General features: G+C 42.7%; 1 protein-coding gene across 1 annotated transcript; it reads right to left on the bottom strand.

Annotated features, from left to right (window-relative positions):
* Window positions 1-122: 122 nt before the first annotated feature.
* On the bottom strand, window positions 123-16,883 carry LOC125483750 (probable G-protein coupled receptor 139). Its single transcript, XM_048600341.1, has 2 exons — window positions 16,709-16,883; window positions 123-1,054 (listed from the first exon to the last, which is right to left on the bottom strand). The coding sequence occupies exons 1-2, from the start codon at window positions 16,881-16,883 to the stop codon at window positions 165-167; spliced, it is 1,065 nt and encodes a 354-aa protein (XP_048456298.1). The 3' UTR covers window positions 123-164.
* Between the last annotated feature and the right edge of the window lie 4,079 nt (window positions 16,884-20,962).

Here is a 20,962-nt window from a genome sequence, read left to right as displayed (position 1 = left end):
TTGAGAGAAACATTGACATGTTTCCCTGTAACCCCCTGTGGGATAAGATTGGACAAACTAGCACTTACCCTCAGTCTGTTACCATGGCGACAGGCTGCTTCATTGCTGAAACATTGAACTGAAATGAGAACATCCTGGATGGATTGATTAATGAGTGAATTTGATTATTGATGAATTTGCGTAAAGGGATATTTCATTACATTCTTCAGCTGCTGCCTGAACTTAGTCTGGGTCACGGCATAAATCGCGGTGTTTGTGCAGCAACTGAGGAGCTGCAACATGAAGCCCAATTCCTGCACAAAGCGATCCGTGTGCACAGACTGAAACTCGAAATACCACATCCGGATCCATATAGAATAAACCATTAACGTTGACCATAACAGGATGAAATTGGCCGAGATCACAAACAGTAAAATGATGGATTTTTTTCGATTTCTCATTTCTGTGTCACACTGAACATCTCCATTGGTGTGAGTCCGAAGTCTCCTGCGGGCTCTGCTGGTCACTAAAATGTGTCTGACGGTGAAAACATTGAGCAGCAGAATCAGGAGAAATGGGAGAGCCGGGGTTAGAATATGGTGGACGAACTCGATTGTGACCCAGACACGAGAGTCACGAACATCGATTGTTATCTCACAAAACCAGGGAGCGTTCCCCAGCCAATAGCGAGCTGTGAGCATAAAATACCAGAAAATGTTCTTTAAACAGCTCAGCACAGTCACTGTTCCCAGAACCACAGCCGCCGTTTTCTCACTGCAATATTTACTTTTCAGCTTCTGGCAACAAATTACCACAAATCGATCAAAGGTGAAAGTGACGGTGAACCAGATAGAACAGTCAGTGGCCGCATAAAGCAGGACGGCGTGGACATTACACACGGGGATGGACCGCAGGAAATAAAACTGTTCCCCATAAACAATGGGAACGTGTCTCAATATCAGGTCGAGGATAATGACCAGTAGATCAGCCACTGCCATGGCCCCCAGGTAACGTCTGACACATGATGACAATCCACAATCTTTATAAAGCAGGACATAGGTCGTCACTACGTTAACTGTGAGGAAGGAAAACAAATAAATTATACGTCAGCCTGGAGGCAAAGTTAACAGTTTCATTGAGGACAGAGTGAGATTTTCAAACGTATCACTGTATTCAGAGATTTATTGAAATAATTCGATGGAAGTAACAAAGGTTAAGGTCTCAATTACTTATAAAATGTGACATAAAATGAGATCTCTTCCCTCGGGATCTTGTCTTTTGTTCACTTCACTGAAATCCGGCCGTTCACAAATAATGTAAGTTATAGAATGTTCCGGGGAATGTCGATTACAGAATGTTCCGAGGAATGTCGGTTATAGAATGTGATGAAGTCGTAACAACCCCATCACAAAGGCCCTTCTGTCCATCATTTTTGGTGAGATTCACTCAGCCTTGCGGTGGAAATCTCTCCCCAAACTCAACTGGCACTTTACATACAAAAACAGTAAGATTACGACAATGCCTTAATCATTTGATGAAAGATCCTCTTTTGCAATCATACAGATGCCATTCCTTATTCAGAGAAATACCCCAGCTCCTTTTCAGTTTTGTATAATACTTCCAAACATAAATTGTTCTGTATATTCAGTTTCCAACATCCGTCACCCTGTAGCCATGTCTCTCTAATGCCATTAAACCATACCCATTTACTTCAATTTATATATTGAATTCCTCAATCTTTCTCGAGAATACAGAACACATTCCAATGGGGTGCCTTTCATTCAACTTATTAAACCATTATTTCCTGCTCCATTGAACTTTTATTCTTCATTTTGACAGGTCAGGAAACAGTCTGACACCATCATACTCACAGAATGAGGCCTGATGGAAAGTCTTTCATGAAGCACCATCTCCTTCCCTGTGAGTATCCTGTCCCACCGGCAGGACATACGCACCAGTGGTGGCGGCACCGTGGTATGCAGCCAAGAAATGAGTTACCCTGGAATTCCCCAACATTGACTCCAGACCCATACAAATCTCATGGCAACAGGTCAAAGATGGTCAAGGAAGTCGCCCGATGATGGATATCTACTGCCCTCCACACCACCCCTCAGTGATAACTCAGTTCTTTTTGATGTTAAAAACAAATCAGAGGAAGCACTGAAGGTGACAAGGACACAGGGCGTACTCTGGGTGTGGTATTTCAATGCCCATCACCAACTGTGTCTCCACAGGCTCACCACTGACTGAGCAGGGCAAGGCCTAAAATACACAGCAGCCAGACTGTGGGAAGTGATCGGTGAACCAACAAGAGGGAAACATTCTCACCAAACGACTTGCCACAGATGTATCTGCCCCTAACAGTATCTGTTGGAGCACCCAGCACACAGTCCTGGCGGAGGGAACGACTCAGCCTCATATTGAAGATACCATCCACTATGTGATGTGGCAGTGCCTCCTGTGAAGTAGCGTATACTTCTAAAGGACAGGACAAATCAAAACCGGGCATCCATAAGGCTCTGTGTGCCATCAGCAGCTGCAGCATCAATGGCCTTCCCTCCATCACAAAGTCAGAGGGTGGGCTGTTCACTGATGATTCCAAAATTTTCAGCACCATTCACAACTACACCGACATTAAAGCGGCCTGTTCAACCTATTGGAAGTTTTAAACAGGAGCGGAATGAGGCCATTCAGCCTTTCGAGGCTGTTACTCAGCAATTGGAGCAGATCTTTTAATCTCTCAGGCATGTTACATAGAAAATGGAATTGAAAATTCAGCCTTTCAAAGCTGCTATGAAGAATACAGGGAACAGTGGTTAATGAACTGGAAACAGGAATAAATTAGGGATAAATTAGTCTTTACCAGTTTAACAGAAAGTAATGACTGCAGAGGCACAGTGAGCAGTGCTGGGTCCGCAATTGTTTGCAACCTATATCCAGAGATTAGACAAGTGGAGCAAATGTACTCTAACTAAATTTGTTGATGACGCTAACATCGGCAGGAAACAAAGTTATCAAGAAGTGGTAGAGAATCTGTAAATGAATAAGCAATGAACAACAATTTGGCATAAGGAATATAACGTGGGTAACTTAGAACCTGTCGATTTTTCTGGAAGAATTAAAGGCTGTGTATTGCATTAATGGAGAGAGATTACAGGGCTTAGTGATACAGTGTGTACTGGAGGGTTCAATCTGACACGTTCGGATATCGGAAGTGTTGCTCCTTTTTCTTGGCGACAAGATGGTTCAGTGTTTAGCACAGCAAGAGGGGCACGATCTCGATTCCACCCTTGGGGTCTGTCGGTGTGGAGTTTGCACATTTTTCCCGAGTCTGCGTGGGTTTCCTCCGGGTTTCTTCCCATACTCTAAAGCTGTGCAGCTGAGGTAGATTGGCCGAGCTAAATTGCACATAGTGTCCAAGGATGTGTCGGCTAGGTGGATTAGTCATGGGCAAATTGCAGGGTTACAGGGATAGGGTAGAGGTCTGAATGGGATACTTTTCGGAGGGGCGGTGTGGACCCGATGGGCTAAATGGCCTGCTTTCGCACTGTAGGAATTCTATGATAGTACACTTTCCTGATGTTCCCAGTGGCCCCAGTGCTCTCAGTGCACACGGGGTATTTTGATGTATTTGGTTGGCAGTGGGGAGTGGTGAGGGAGGGTATTTTGAACCATTTATCAAGGGAGTGGCCTTTATCCGAGATACTATCCTTTGTTTCTACGCAGGGACCCGAAGACGTTGGGAATTGCTGCCTGCTTCTCAAAAAGGCTGTTGCTGCTGCCAGGATAGTGGGTATTCACCAACATAATGTACTGTACATGGTCGCACTTCAACATTAATGGAATGAAGGTTTGGAGGTCTAATCACAAAAATGCAAACAGAAAATAAAGGCATTGCCAGATCTGCTGAAGTAGTAAATTACCTCAAATTCTCAATCCAACTCACAGAACCAACCCAGACACCATGAACCAAAATGAGGTGTCTATTCAGCATGGAGCACTGTGCAGACCAGGCTAGTGTACTGGTCAATACAACCCGGCAATCTGTCCAGAGTGGGACACTGTGCAGGCCTCACCAGTCAAATAGATATCAGTCCAACACGAGGAGCTGTGCAGACCACACCACTGCCTTGATCGATAAACCTGGACTAGATGGCTGTCCAGTATGTGGAGCGCTGTGCAGACCACGCGAATGCATTAGAATCTGTTCAGCGTTTGTAATTTGTGCAGAACGCAATTACATTCATCTATAAATCCTGACCAAGTATCTCTCCATCACGGAGGGTGGTGAAGTGAACACCACTGAACTGGTCTGTAAATCCGGAGCAGTTACCCTCCCAGCGTGTAGATCTGTACAGACCACTCCAGTGCAGTGCTTGGTAACGCTGTGTTAAATCGCTGCCCAGCCTGGGGAACCTTGCAGCCCATTCTGGAAGTGACAGGATGTGCGGCTCCCATCCATTTACAGCTCCATATCTCCAATGTGCAATGACAAAGGGTGCCATGGGTGTGAAAATCACTGCCAGAGAGAGATGGTGGGGAATCAGTTTAAATATGAACAAATGGGATGGGTTTGGGATATATAGACAGGGAGGGAATGACTGAAAGACGGTGTCATGGAAGGTGTTCACAGGTTTCCGAATGCTGAAATGAATGCAATTCAATAGCTTCTTGCAACATGGGCCAGTATTTCAGGAATGATGCGTGAATAAGATATTGCTTTGAGTTCAGATGATGGAGAGTTTTGAATCAGAATTTGTTCTGTAGTTGTGTAACTGTTGGTAGGGTCAGCAGAGTCTTTAACTCATTAAGCTGAATCTAACAATAATTTGTCTCAGTGTCACTTACATTGAGTGTGACAGAAGGATTGCCTACGTGAGGCCGAGCTAGTGTTCCGGTGTTATCTTATTGAACTCATCTCATTAATGACCTACCCCACCCCATGACATTCCTCTCATTCAATCCCAGCCTGATTCTCCCACCCATCATGGCTGGTAGTAAGTCCCATCGCCCGGATGCCACTGAATATTCCATGATCCCTGGCGCAGGTGCCACCTTAAAAAGGCCAATGGGCGCATACTTGAGCTTTCTCTGTTCGGTGCTGCCTTGCACAGTTTACCCCGAGCCTGGCAGATAAGGGACAATTGCACCATGATTTGATGACAGGGGCACGCAGGTCCTGGTGGATGGGTTAGTATAGAGGAGGACAATTCTTTTCCCAGAGGAGGTCCCACCAGGCCCATCGAGCACGGTCTGAGCTCACCACCCAGCTCAGTGCAGTATTTGTAGTCTGAAGAAATGTCCAGCAATACAGGACAGGCATCAGTAACCTTCCCCGCTCTGCCAGGATAAGTATCTGCGTATTCTCTCTACTCCATCACACTCACTGTATATCTGTTCCAGCACCTATCCACGAACAAGGCTCATGCTCCACCACTCTCACTATTGCCTGAAGCACCTCTCTTTCACTCTATCTCTCTCTCTCACACACACACCTCTACTATACCCCTACACTGAAAACACTGCCTGGATTCAACAATGTCGTCTGGCTTTCTCCGAACATCCCACCATTTCTCCCTTATCTACACCGGCACTGACAGCAGGGCCACCCTCTTTCACACTCACTCCTTCCCTCCCTTTCTCTCATTCCAGGAGAAACAGCCTGGAATAGGACAGAAAGGGCCAAGCCGGGTGGTGGAGTGCCCGTCATCAGTTCCATCACCACTCCCTCCCCCTGCCATGCGGAGAGGACCCTGGTACAATCCGGAGAGAACCGGGACGACCCGTGTGGAGATTCCGAAATATCCACGTTCCACCAACCAAGTAAGGAGCAATGTTCAGTGAAGGGCAATTCTTTAACCCTTTAACCACTTTAAACCCACTGTCAGTTCCATTTCCACCTGGCACAGCTTAGAAACCGTGCCCCTAATGCCATCTCTGTTTTATATCGAGCCGGTACAAATGGAATCCCCACGGTCTCGGTGGGCAGGAGGGTAGGCTTACAACACATCGTCTCCACCAGCTCCCAGGAAGAGAGCACGAAGTCTCCCTCCTACACCTCCTCCTTCAGACAGCCCAGTTACTGAAACTAACCTGTGATAGTTACTGCTCTCCCCACTTGTACTGACATCTTCATTAATCAAACATTGAGATTGTCAGAGTCACAGTCCCCATGGAACAACTGAAATACTGTCACACCCAATAGTGTGATCAAGTGAGATACTGATATACTCCGACAGAGTGAATCAAATAATGACATGCTGTCAACGGAACAACAGAAATCCTGACACACACCAGACAGAGTGAATGAAACATTGACAAACCACGAAGAAAGAGAAATCCTGATAAGCTCCCCTTACCTGTGTAAGTAGCGGTGTACTTGTGTGTGTGCATCTGTGCGTCTCTGTGTGGGGCCGGTCTGACAGTCTCTGTGCTGTTTGAAGTGATGCAATGCCACCCTCTGTTGGCCTCCATCCGCCATTGCACAGGCAGTGACAGAGGGTGAAAACGATCAGGGATTCATTTAGAGAGGGAGCAGCTCACAACATCAACCAAACTGATTTATATTCATTTACATATCTAAATATCTTTTAAACGTTATAACGCTACTCACTTCCACCACTTTCCCTGGAAATTCATTCCATACATGAGCCACTCGCTGTGTAAAATAATTGCCCCTCAGGTCTTTTTAAATTGTTCACGCCTCGCACCTTCAAATATCCCCATTGTCTTTATATCCTCCATGCTAGGGACAAGACACCTGGCATTCAACTTATCTCTACGCCTCACGATTTATAGAACTCTATAAGGTCTCCCCTCAACCTTCTACATTCCAATGAAGAAAAGTCCAGCCTATCCAGCCTCATCTTATAACTCAAACCATCCATTCCCATCAACATCCTGGTAGGTATCTGCTGAACCCTCTCCAGCTTAATAATATCCTTACTAAACCAATGCGACGAGAACAGGACTCCAGAAGTGGCCTCACCAACGTCCTGTACAATTTGAACATGACGTCCCCACTCCTAACCTGAAAAGTCTGAGCAATGAAGGCAGTGTACTAAACGTCTTCTTAACCACCCTGTCGATATGTGACAGAAACGTCAAAGAATTATACCTGACGGCCGAGTCTCTGCCCTTGCTTCTTTTAACAAAATGCAATATCTCCATTTATGCAAATTAAACACTACCTGCCACACAACAGCCCAGAGAGTGATAATCCCTCCACCCACATTACCCCTTCAGTTGTGAAATACCGTCCTCTCTCCAGAAGGCCGACAAACTCTGGCCTTGATTTTCCCAAAGGCCCTGATTTGTGTTGCCTTTTGCGAGCTGGAGGAGGAGGGAGTAGGATTGCAGACTAGCCAGTGGTGAGAAGACGCTGGAATATAATTTATTGTCTTGGAACATCTAATGGTTTTAGGAAGAGGGCAGTCACATGTCAAAGGTGGGAAATAGTGGTCCGTAAATATGGTCTTTTCGGGCCGTAAATTATGCTCTTTCAATGTCACTGGTGTTCAGTAATAATATCTATTCGAGATCCTTAGTAATGCAGAATGTGTCTGCAGGATTTCTTTCCCTAACATTACCGTCAACAGATAATCGCCATTTAAGCTGGAAATCATAGATAAACATTGAAAGATGTTAATAATTTATCTCGATGACAGAGCACATGCACTCGACATCCCATAGTTGAGGCAAATACTTTGCATTTGTTAAACATTAAAACATGTTCTATGTGTAAATCAGTGATGTTAACCAGAATTTAATAAATATAAATTCAGCTGAAAGCTGGCATGTAAGGTGCGACCGAAAATCTGGGCATGATTTAGGTCTTGTGTGGTGGGTAGCGTCCATGCCTCTGAGCCAGAGCTCTGGATTCGATTCCAATCTGTGAACCTGTGGTAATGTCCCCAGCTCTGAACCAGAAGTTTTGGATTCAAGTCCTACCTGTTGCAGAGGTGTGTCACAGCATGTCAGAACAGGTTAATGAGCAAACACACAGGAGAATAATGTTTCATATTCAGGGGCTATTGCAGTGTGGTGGCAGCGTCCCTACCTCTTGGGCCAAAAGTCTAGATTCAATTCCCACAGAGTTATTTCATAATACGTCTGAACAAGATGATTAAAATTATTTTAGAATTGTGACTTGATCAAGAAGGATGAAGTATCAGCATTGAATTTCAGAAGTCAGGGCCGGGATGACAGAAAGCATAGCCAATCTTGCACCTTATAGAAGTTTATAAAATCATGAAGGGCATGGATCGGGTGAATAGTTAATGTCTTTTTCCCAGGGTAGAAGAGTCCTAAATTAGAAGGCATAGGTTTAAGATGAGAGGGGGGACATTTAAAAACGTATGGAATTAACTGCTCGATGAAGTGGTGGAAGCTGGTAAAAACAACATTTCAAAGGTATCTGGATGGGTGTATGAACTGGAAGATTTAGAGGAATATGGGCCAAATGCTGGCAAATGGGACTAGATTAATTTAGGATTTCCAGTCAGCATGGACATGTTGGACAGAAGGGTTTGTTTCCATGCTGCACTTGTTTACGATTCATTCATCCAATTGTTCAAGATCTCTTTGTAATCATACATAGCGTTCTTCCCTGTTCACTGTTCAAGCAATCTTGGTGTCATCCGTAAACTTGCTAATCATGCCTTCTATAATTTTCATCTAAATCATTTATTTAAATGACAAACAAAAGTAGATGCAGCACACATCCCTGTGGATCACGGCTGGTCACAGGATTCCAGCCTGAAAACCAATGCTCCAAGACCACTCTGTCTCCTGCCATTAAGCAGAAATAGACAGAAACACACGCACGCACACACACACGCACACAGGCATATAGAGACAGAGACACAGTCATGTCTTTGAGACAGAGATAGATACATTTTTTAATTAATAGTGGGATCAAGGGTTACGTTGAGAAAGCAGGATAATTGTATTGAGAAACATGCCAGGCATGATCAAACAGCAAAGCAGACTCGATGCGCCAAATGGTTTAACTCTGCTTCAATTTCTTATGCTCTATGGTCTTAAGGTACCAAAGTGTTTTCCCAAGAGAACACTGGACGCTGAGATTGATGAATACTTTACTGAACAGAGTCAATCGGAATGTGGGATAGATTTGAGGGGCTGCGTGGTCTACATCTGTTCCTATATATTGTGCTCTTTAAAGAGGAAGGTAACTTGTAGTTACCACACTTTAAAACACACTTTAAGGTGTTTCCCAATTAAGATTGAGATAAGGATATTTCTTTCTCTTTAATATTGTGCTGTCTGCAGTGTTCTCATCTCCAGTGAACAGTGAAGACTGGGGTATTGAAGATATTCAAAGCTGAACTCGACACAACTTTGATTGACAGGAGAGTCAATATTTATTGTGAATAAACAGGAAAGGGGTGTTCAGCTACAAACGGATCAGCCATGATCTTTCTAAATTGAACATCAGGCTCGAGGGTCCAAATGGCCAACTGCAGTTCGTATCCTATGTGTTGTTCTCTCACTCCACCCCTCGAGGATTTACAGAGGTAAAGGAAAACTCATTCAGCCAGTCAGAATTGTTACGATGAGATATGAGGACACCATTCTGCCCCTCTAAGGAGTTACACAGGAATACAATGAAATATTCAGTCATAGAGTCATAGATGTACACAGCACGTAAACAGACCCTTTTGTTTCGACTCGTCCATGCTGTCCAAATATCTGAAATAAATCTAGTCCCATTTAGCGGCATTTGATCCATACCTCTCTAAACCCTTCCGAAACATATACCCTATCCCAATGCCTTTTAAATGTTGTAATTGTACCAGCCTCCACCACCTCCTGTGGCAGCTCATTGCATAAATGTATATCACGCTCTGCATGAAAATGTTGCCCCTCAGGTCACTTTTAAATCGTTCCCCTGTCAACTGAAACCGATGCCCTCTAGTTTTGGACTTCCCCAGCCCCGGGAAAAGACCTTGACTATTTACCCTATCTATGCCCCTCATGATTTTATAAACCTCTATAAGGTCACTCCTCAAAGACAATTTTTAAAAAAAATATTGTGTACCAATTGCGGCAGTTTTTGCACACAGCAATCACAGCCAAAAATGAAACTAATCATTAAGATTATCTGTATTGGTGGTCTTTTTAAAGGGACAAATGTTAACCAGACGGATAGGAAATCTCCCCTCCTCCTCAATATGTGTCTGGGGAAACTTGAGCACCTGATTGAGAGGGCAGAGTAGATTTATTGCTGCATCTGAAAGGTAGCATTTTTGACCGTGCAGCGTTCTACTCAAGTGTTAGTCTGTATTCTGTGCTCGTCTTTTAAGCTCTCAAGGATCAGGATCATTGACAATACAACCTCTACCTGATGATCGGACAACAAATGACCCTAATGGTGTATTTCTGCGCAAAGGTACACCTCGACAACCAGCTACACACCGTAGGAGGAGGCCATGCAACCTTACTGGGCTGCTACACAGGAACAGGGGAGCCGTGTTTCGCTAACAGGAAATAGAGAATGGAGATAATTATTTATTTTCAGGTTGGATAGCTTAAACTAGTAGAATTCCTCAGGAATCACTGTGCAGTCATCAACAGTTTAGAATCTCGATTACGATTTGGATGAAGGGCTGATGGGATTGGAGCTCAATTAGTCATTCAATAAGATGTGAAGTGAAGGCAGACCATCTGCAACGGGGGAAAGACAGGGGATGTTAATGAGCAAACTTTCAGCAGGGGATGTTAATGAGCAAACTTTCAGCAAAGCAAAGAAAGCAGTAGAATGGGGGCTACTGGAAGTGTGTGTTTTGGGAAAGGATAAAACAACAGTAATTTATATAACTGGAGACAGAATGCAGAGTTTGGTGCTCCGGAGGGATTTGTGTGTCCTGGTGCATAAATCACATAAAGCTAGTCTGAAGATGCCACAAGTTATTTGAAAAGTAAATGGAATGGTGCTGTTTCTTGAAAAGGGTGTCGGATATGATCTTAGGGATGTTTCACTGCATCTGTACAGGGCATTGCTGAGACCACATCTGATGCACTATGTGTAGTTATGATGTCCTAAACTGAAAAACACACAACTGCCTTTGAAACTTTCCAAAGATGTTTCTCTTTACTCGATGCTGGGATGAAGGTAAATGTTATGTAGGATGAACAGTTTTATGCCTGAGAACGATGAATGTTCTTATTGACCATATAGGGCCTTGAGGAGAGGGTAGCTGGTGAATACTTGATGGATATTTCCTCTTGTATGGGAGAATAAAAGTGGGGAATAATTTAAAGAGTAAAATACGTTCTTAGAAAGGTTCGCTGGACCTGAAACATTAACTCTGTTTTCTCTTCATAGATGCTGTCGGCCTGCTGATTTTTTTGTTCCAGTAATTTCTGTATTTGTTTAAGAATACCAGACATTCATTTTAACGCAGATATTGTGAAAACGTTAAACGTTTTGTTATTAAATTACTCAATACATGTAAACATATCTTTCAATCATGTGGGGCCATTTGTTGCTAAGAAAATGGCTCTGTGTACGACAGCGGCAATGATGCTCTTACATGGAGCAGGGAATGTGATGGAAACATACAGTTCAGACAATTTTCAAGGAGCTCTCACATGGTCAAGTTTGGGGGTCCGATAACATTATTGTGCGTTCAACTCAGCAGGGAAAAATGTAACCTGCCTAAAATGCAACAGCCTATTGCTCCCTGTCTCTTTCCTTGTTCCTCATCACAGCAATGTATGCGAGTTGAATACTAGTCAGTCATCTTTACCACTCGTGGAGGATTCCTGACGAGGATTAATTGGAATCTCTCACCGGCCAAAGCAAAGGGAATTCAGCCAAATTTAATTGTTCCAGGAAGTAACCCCATTGACAAGAAACTTGTATGAGCAGAATAACTTCAGAAGTGGAATAACATTCAGGACAATATCGCATTGTTTTCCTTTTATCAGGAGTTCAAATATTATGTGGACGAAGTCCTTTCAAGGTAAGATTTCAGTTGTGTGTGTGTGTGTGCGTGTGTGTGTGTGTGTGTGTGTCAGTATTTTTAGAAAGGGAAAATATCACTGTACATATTTGCATAGCCAAACTGTTTGTCATTCATCTATCCATCATTGTTTGAGTAATTTTGTTTTGGCCATAAACATGTTATTTCAGCAGATTGAAGAAAATTGTCTGAATGGTTCCTAACACTGACACTGACCCGGTCTGAGACTTAAATCATTGGCCACATCACCAAACTAATTACGTTTAAACTTGTTGTGACCAGTGGAGGAGTGAGACTAGAAAAGGAAACAGTGACTCGACAAGCCAGGAAACTGTAGACCAGTAGACCAGACATGAGTAGTGCTAAGTTGTTGGAGGCCATTCTGAGGGATAGGATTTACATGCATTTGGAAAGGCAAACATTGATTAGGGATAGTCAACATGGCTTTGTGCAGTGGAAATCACGTCTCACTAACTTGATTGAGTATTTTGAAGAGGTGATAAAGAATATTGATGAAGGCCGTGTGGGAAACGTTGTCTATATGAACTTCAGCAAGGCATTTTATATGTTTTAGAATGGTGGACAGATTAGTTGTGGTAGGTGACTTGGGATCCAGGGGGAGCTGCCAAATGAATTTAAAATTGGTTTGAAGGTAGAGGATTGTCTTCCATACTGGAAGCCTGTGACCAGCGGTGTACTGCAAGAATCAGTGCTGAATTCACTGCTTTTGTTTATTTATATAAAGAAGTTAGATGTGAATATCAGAGGCATATTTATTAAAGTTAGAGATGACATCAAAAAAATGGTTTAGTGGGCAGAGATGAAGATTATCTCAGAGTACAATGGGACATTGATCAGATGGGCCAAGGGGCCAAGGATTTACAGATGGAGTTTAATTTCGATCAATGTGAAGTTTTGCTTTTGGTAAGGTAAAGCAGGACAGGAAATATGCAGTTAATGGTGCGGTCCTGGGAAGTGTTGCTGAACAAAGAGAACTTGGGGTGCAAGTGTCTAGTTCCTCGAAAGTGGAGTAGCAGGTAGTCAGCATAGTGAAGACCACATATGGCACGCTTGCCTTAAGCAGTCAGAGCATTGAGTGTAAGAATTGGAATGGCATGTTTCACCTGTACCAAACGTTGGTGAGGCCACTTTAAGAATACTGCGTGCATTTCGGTTGGCTCTGCTAAAGGAAAGAAGTTGTTAAACTTAAGAGGGTGCAGAAAAGATTTAGAAGAATGTTCAGGAATTGGAGGGTTTGAGCTGCAGGGAGAGATAAATAAGTTGAGCCTTTTTCACCTGGAGTGTCGGAGGCTGAGGTGTGACATAGTCGAGGTTTATGAAATCATGAGGGACATGGATAGTTTGAAAAGCTAAGGTCTGTTTCCCAGGATAGGGGTGTCCAAAAGTAAATGGCATAGGTTGAAGGTGAGAAGGGGAAAGATTTAGAAGAGACCTTAGGGGGGCAATCTTTTCACACAGTGAGTGGTGCGTATGTGGAAAGTGCTGTCAGATGAAGTGGTGAAGCGCATACAATTACACATTTAAAAAGTATTTGGATTTGTACATGAATAGGAGGGGTTTAGAGGGATATGGACCAAATGCTGGCAAATGAGAATAGATCAGATTAGATATCTGGTCGGCGTAGACAAGTTGGACTAAAGGGTCTGTTTCCGTGTTGTATGACTTTCTGATTCTATAAGATGGACCAGAAGAAATTCTCAAACTTTTTGGAGTAGAAATTTCTTCCCCAGAAGTCTAAAGTGCCTTCCTGTTTACATTTAGTCAAATCTGAGTTAGTAAAATATTTGACAGACATTAACCAAAACACAGTTTACTTAAACCCCATAGTTAAGATACAATCAAAGAAAGAGGAATTTAGAATAAGCTACGTCTATTGAAAATTTAATAGCATAATAATTACAGCAACTATTACGAATTAATTGTTCCAATACAGTAACACCCTGTAAACACACCATTTGGCCAAAAAGAAAACTCAGACATACATTATTACATGCAGTCCTCCAATCTAGGAGGGAAAAATTTCCAGAGAAAATTCAGCTGCCAGGAGACATTCACTGAAGTTTCCAATTCTGTTCAGTCCCCAATGGCTTCTGATGCCACTGAAAAACCAAAACCCAGAAATCCTAAAGGAAGGTTTTGTAGCTGCTGTCAGGATTGGGAACAACATGATGTTCAGTGCAGGGCTACACAATAACGTGGGAAGAGTTCATTCTGAGCCTGAACCTCTCGTTCAATCGACTTGTGGCTCCACAGAGGCACATAAACTAATAGAAATGTCATATCCTGGGTAAAATATGGAATTTCTAACCCTATTATTGTTTTCCGTGTGCATAAGCGATTGTGGCCAAAAGTCAGGTTTTAATGCAATCATCTGATATTCTCTCACAGCACTACAGATTAAACACTCAGTTTCTTCATTCTCTCCTCATGGTACCATCATCTCAAGGATTGGACTGGTGATACTCATTTGTACTGTGTCTGAAGCAAGGAGATCATTTCACACAAAGGAGATCAAATCTGTGCACAATGCCCCTAAATACTCTACCACCAAGACTCTACAATTGCAGAAAGATTGTTTTACTCGTGTAACTGAATCATCTTACAATGAAGGATAACATACCATTTACTGCCCTCATTACTGACACCCCTCTATGTACTATTTTTGCTGACTCATGATCAAGGACATGCAGGTCATTTTGGACAACAACTCTTCCCAACATCGCACCAGTTAATCAAAACAAAATGAAATATATGCTATTGGCTGACCACATCCAAATCATTTGTATGTCTTTCAAATTGTGTGATCCAAACACTGATACATGTGATACTGAAATGAACAACTTCCTTCAGTCCTGTAAAAAACCCTCGTCTCTGTGTTGTCTCAATTAAACAACTCTCAATCCATTTAGTATATTCCCCCTTACCACTGGACTCCCAACTATATTCACTCACCTGTGTACAGCCATATCAAAAGTATTCTCAAATTCAGATACACCACTCCCACTGGTTCATATTTGCGAATGGCTCAACTATTCTGAACTTCTTACTCAGTCACACATATACTGTGCAAAGGACCACAACACATGGGAATTGCCAAAACAAACAGGGAAGTGCATCTACTTCTGTCGATAATTTAGTTTCCTCTATTTTCACATCTCCTCTTCCATATTCTCTCTGTATCTCTCGCTCTCTCTCTCTCATACATATATTACATATGTCTAGTTAATAAATCTAACAAACGTTCTCCATGTCCCCATTCTCAAATCTCCCTCTTTCAGTTTAAATCTATTGCTCATCTTCAGATGTGACACGATTATAATTGAATAATGTAACTCCAAAGGCATGAGCTAGGAACTGGCCAGAGTTAATTGGAAAGGAAGCTTAGCAGGAAAACGGTGAAGCAGCAATGGCAGGAATTTCTGGCAATATTTCGGACGCACATATGAAATTTGTGAATGCCTCAATTAACTCAAATTCCACAGGTTTATGAAAGATGATTTCCTTTTCCTGAATCTTAGTTGATTCTGTCAAGTCATATCAGGATTTTCCAATTGCCTAGTTTTCACAATCTACATAACATATTCCAATATTTTCCTCATAACTGACACCAAGTTGTTCACTATTTAGGTTTTTTTTCGTTTTCCTCCTCATTCCAGTTTTTATTTTATTACAACACCGACTTTCCAGTCTGCAGGAACCAGAATTTCCAGAATCTAAAGAATTATTTCTCGTAATTGCAAAATTTAAAAGACATTTGGATAAGTTCATGAACAAGAAACATTTGGAAGGATATGTGCCACGGCAGGTGGGACTAGATTAATTTGGGATTATATTTGACGTGGATTGATTGGACTGAAGAGCTGTATGACTCTGTAAATCTTTCACTAGCTCTATTGCCACCTCCATGAATACTCTGAGATGGAAGTGCAGCAACGTACCAAACTTCAATTCAATTCGTTTTTTGAGTAATTCCTCTTTATTATTTATAATCTCCCACAGTTTCTCATTTTCATCAGCCACTCTGTCCCATAGAATTTCTGGAAGATTTTCTGTGTCTTCCTCTGTGAAGACAGAACTAACGTATTCCGCTCAACAGCGGGTTCGTGGGGTTTAGGTGAAGAGAGATGGCCTCTGTCACTGAGTGAATACATTGGAGCACTGCAGTTCGGAGATGATGGACATGACACCCACTCCTGCTTGGAAAGTTCCAGAATCTAACCCGTTCAACGAAATTGTCATTTCATGGCCATCGACGGGTTATGCTGAAACCAATAAGACAAAGCTGGAACCACCTCATTTTAGAATCAAACTGGCCTCACACTTTGAAACTGGCATAGGTCCAGACAGAGACAAGAATAAGTATACAATCAAAATACTTGTAACGAAGAGTGGCCAGAAGAGAACTGCAACTAAAAAGGTCGAGATGATGATTTATTCAGAAACAGCACTGAGGCAGAAGACTGGGGATATTATTGTTGATAGAGGGAATATTGTGATATAAGTCAGCTCAGGACGAAATGGGGCAATGGTGGTATGAATACTTCTGTTCTTCCTCAGATGTTTGTAAGTGAAGAACATGAAAGCCATGGAATAAGAATAGAGTTTGTAATTGAAAGTGAATACAATAGTTGACATTTTTGCCAAGTATAGATCACAGAAATAGAGATGCTGTTCGCAATGGTTTACAGAATTAATTCATGGACAGAAGTGGAGAGACTTACCGGGAACACCAACAATAGCGAGGACAGGATAGTAACCTGCCTGAATAATCAGCAGTACATTGTATATCCGGATTGTTACTGGAATTCGATCGAAACGAAGCCTCGAAAGACCACTGGATAAACTCCTGTCTATTGTTGGAACATTCCAATTTAATACTCTTAGATTCTGGTACATTGTTGTAACATTCCCGTCTGTGGTTCTGAGATTCTGATCCATTACTGGAATATTCAAGTCTAATGTTCTCAGATTCTGATCCATAATTGGAACATCCCAATCTGCTGTGCACAGATTCTGATCTCTCCCTCTCTCTGGAGCTGCTGATTCTAATCGTGTTGAGGTTGGCCCTGCTGCTGAAACTATGGAATAACTTGAAAGAAGCTCGTTATTAATAGAAGAGGAAACCCTTCTGCAACACAGATCGGATCCATTGAGACTGATATTAATCCGAATCGCTGAACAAACAGTTCCAGTTAACCCATTTCACGATAAAACTTTTAATGTAACAACAACCTGGTCTAGGAGGAATCTTGACATCATCTGCTATTGGTCTTGTTGCCAATCTCCAATTACCCTGATAATGTCAGCAAATAAGCTTGTAGTGCAGATTGAAATTGGCAGGTACAATGTATTACAGAGACATGGCTGTAAGGATCAGGGCTGTTCACTATTTAGACATAACAGGAACTGCAGATGCTGGAGAAGGGTCTAGGCCCAAAACATCAGCCTTCCTGCTCCTCTGATGCTGCTTGGCCTGCTGTGTTCATCCAGTTCAACACCTTGTTATCTCATGGCAACGGTTCCCATTGTCAGGAGAAACTGCTTTTATTGCACATAAAGCTGCCTTTTGCCGGGGAACCGTGTGTATGGCGACAGAGCGTGGACATGAAGGAGACGGAGTGCATATAATCCTGAGGCCTCTGTCACTCTCCGGGAGATATCTGTGTATCTTCCTCTGTGGCTTAACATGTGGATGATTACTTCAAGGGGGCTTTAACACAGTTTTATCATCGCATACTTGAGTCCCATTCGTTGATTACAGGGATAATCTCATTGAAATTTGCATTCGAAAATTAAAACACCAAAGACGCTGGGCCAAATGCTGAAAACTGGGACGAGAATAGATGGATGCCTGATGACACGCACTGACGCGGTGGCCGAATGGTCTTTTTCCACACTATAAAAACTCGAAGACGGGGAGAAACTGATCTGCAGCCAAAATGAGCAATACAATGAAAAGGCTAAAGCAGTGTCATTGAGAAAAGACGGCAACAGGCTGAATGCCTTCCATGGTGGTCTAGTAGTTAGGATTTGGTGTCCTCACCGCTGCGGCCTGGGTTTGATTCCCAGTCAGGGAACTTATTCTGTTCTGTGCAAGATTTTCATGATCACAGCACTGCTGACTAATTTTTAAAAGCAGGAAAGGCACTTTTAGGTAATCTATTTTATCCCAAACGACAATCGAGCTAACATGTAACAAAGAACTAAGAATGCTGGAAATCTGAAACCAGAAAAAAACGAATCGACAGACAATCGCAGAAGGTGTGGCAATATCCGTGGAGAGAAACAAAGTTAACGCTTCAGATCTACTGAGGGTTCATCAGAAACAGGTTAGTTATGCACTTCCATATTATTATGTCGGGGAAATTATCGCTTTTATCTGTTGAATCAACATATTTATCAAAATATCTCATTAGGTTCCAAACGTCAACATTACAACGTTAAAATGACTTTATCGGCTCTAATGCTGCTTCTGTTGTCCTGAGGTGGGGAAAGGTTCTGCATTTTCCTTTCCTGTTCTTCAGTTAGCAGCCATGTCGAATGGAGAATTGGTTCCTTTCAGTGTCTGCCTCAATATGTGTCTCTACTTGTCTCATATTGTCTCTTTGTATCCATCTCATCCCCTTTCGCGTTCTCCCACTCTCCGTCTGTCCATATCCCTCATTTCCGATTTCTGCTCTTTGAAAAGTCAAAAATTCGGAGAGTGTTTGAGAGTGGAGGTGCTGAGAGGTTTCCCCTCCTCTCCCCCCTCACTCCCGGCCGATAGTAAAGTCTAGGACTGGGCTAATATTATTCGGATAATGTGTGTGTCCCTTAGGCCTGAGGAAAGGAGACATTTCTTCCGTCAAAATATGATGATCTGTTAGACTTGGAAATAGAATTCCCAATCCACTAGCGAAGGAAAAAAAAAGCAAATCCACCACAATCATATGATTACATTGATGTCTCTCCTCTCGGTGTAAGGTGAATGAATGTAGACAGCAGTGAATGAACATGATCAGCTCGTCGTGTCTGTGCCATTACCACTACATTCCCCAATAAGGCTGCAGTATATCTTGCCTCAGAATGTTATTATCCCAAACTCCAGCAAGATACGCTGAGTTCTGTCCATCAACATCGCTGTTTGGGTCAACAATATAACATTTGGGAGAGGTTTAAGCGAGGAATGGTGGACATTAAGCACAGACACCGCTGGGATTCGAACCCAGGATTCCCTGCTTACTTACAGGCACTACACCCAACTAAGGCACCGGGACACAGCCCGCTGCTTGTTTTCCCCCCATCGATATATGCATTTCACTAAAAATGCAATCAGTAACGCTTTTTCGTTACTGAATGTTCTCCTCTGAAAATGCACAGAAAGAGACAATATCCTGTAGCATTGGTTTAAAACAGATAATTCCACCTGATTGAGGGAAGAAATGTGTCCTTTAACATATTGAAGGAAGAAATGTCTCCTTTCCTTTGGCCTAAGGGACAGACACAATGTCCGAATAATATTAGCCCAGTTCTACAGCCAGCCGGGGGAAAAGCCTCTCAGCACCTTCAGTCTCAAACACTCTCCGAATTTCAGACTTTTCAAATAGCAGAAATGGTAAATGCCGGATATGTTCAGATGGAGAGTGTGAAAAATCGAAAGGTGCTGAAGTGGATACACAAAGACAAAGACAGACAAATTGAGACAAATATTGAGGTAGACTTTGAAAGGACCAATTCTTCATTCGGCATGGCTACTAAGGGACAGGAAAGGAAAGGAAAAGACAACAATTTAAGCAGAACCTGTCCCACCTCAGGGCAATGGAAGCAGCATCAGAGCCAATAATTTCCTTTTAAAGATGTCAAGTTAACGGTTGGAAACTGAGGAGATATTTTGATAAACATGCTGATTCGACAGATAAAGTGATTATTTCCCCGCTTGACAAGGTAGAAGTGCATAACTAACCTAGTTCTGACGAACGATCAGTGGATTTGCAGCGTTAACTCTGTTGCTCTCCACAGATGCTGCCACACCCGCTGAGGTTGTCTTATCACTTCATGTTTTTGTTTCAGATTTTCAGCACCCACAGTTCATTGTTACATGTTGGCTTCAATATCGTTTGGGATGAAATAGGTTACCTCGCAGTCTTTTCCTGCTTCTGAAAATTATTCAGCAGTGCTGTGGTCACGAAAAACGAGCAGACGACAACGTGCATTCCCTGACTGGGAATCAAACACACGCCACAGCGGTGAGAGCACCGAATCCTAACCACCAGACCACCAGGGAAGCCGTTGAAAAAGCTGGCATCTTTTATCAGTGACACTGTTTTTGCCTTTTCATTTTTTGCTCATGTTGACTGCAGATCAGTTTCTACCTGTCTTCGAGATTTTATGGCGTAGAAGTAAGACCATTTGGCTCATCATGTCAGTGCGTGTCATCAGGCATCAATCTAGTCTAGTTCCATTTTCCAGAATTTGGCCCACCGTCTTGCGTGATGTTTTGAGTGTAAATATCAATGAGATTATCACTCTAATCAACGAATGGGACTGAGGCTTCTTGGTAGTACAACTGTGTTACAACCCACTTGAGGAACTCATCCTCATTCTTAGCCGCAGAGGGAGACACACAGACACATCCGAGGGTGACAGAGGCCTCAGGACTATGCCCGCTCCATGTGCTTCACGTTCACTCTCCGACCCCACACATGTTTCCCAGATAAAAGGCTGCTTTACGTGGAACACAAGAAATTTTCCCAGACAATGTGAACTGGTGTTGTGAGCTCGGATTTGAAACGGACTGTGAGCTGAAAAGGTCCCATAGGCTGCTTATGTGCAACTTTTAATTTCCAATTACTTCCACTCCTGGGAATCTGACAACAAAAACGCCCGTCACACATTCCTCTTTGGAAGCACGTGTCGAAAAACTGCCGGCTGCGCTCCACCCAAGTAGGACTTAAACATACAATCGTCTGATCTGAAGTCAGACGCGTTATCCATTA

Source organism: Rhincodon typus, chromosome 8 (assembly GCF_021869965.1).
Source record: "Rhincodon typus isolate 14 chromosome 8, sRhiTyp1.1, whole genome shotgun sequence".
NCBI lineage: Eukaryota > Metazoa > Chordata > Chondrichthyes > Orectolobiformes > Rhincodontidae > Rhincodon > Rhincodon typus.
Note: the sequence above shows the minus strand (reverse complement) of the source record. Positions and strands in the feature narration are given on the sequence as shown.

Excerpts from the sequence above, each read along its gene's own strand:
- LOC125483750 (XM_048600341.1), bottom strand. The coding sequence starts at position 16,883 with ATGTACCAGAATCTAAGAGTATTAAATTGGAATGTTCCAACAATAGAC. Across the intron at positions 1,055-16,708 it reads CGCTATTGTTGGTGTTCCCG|TTAACGTAGTGACGACCTAT; the intron begins GTAAGTCTCTCC and ends CCTTCCTCACAG.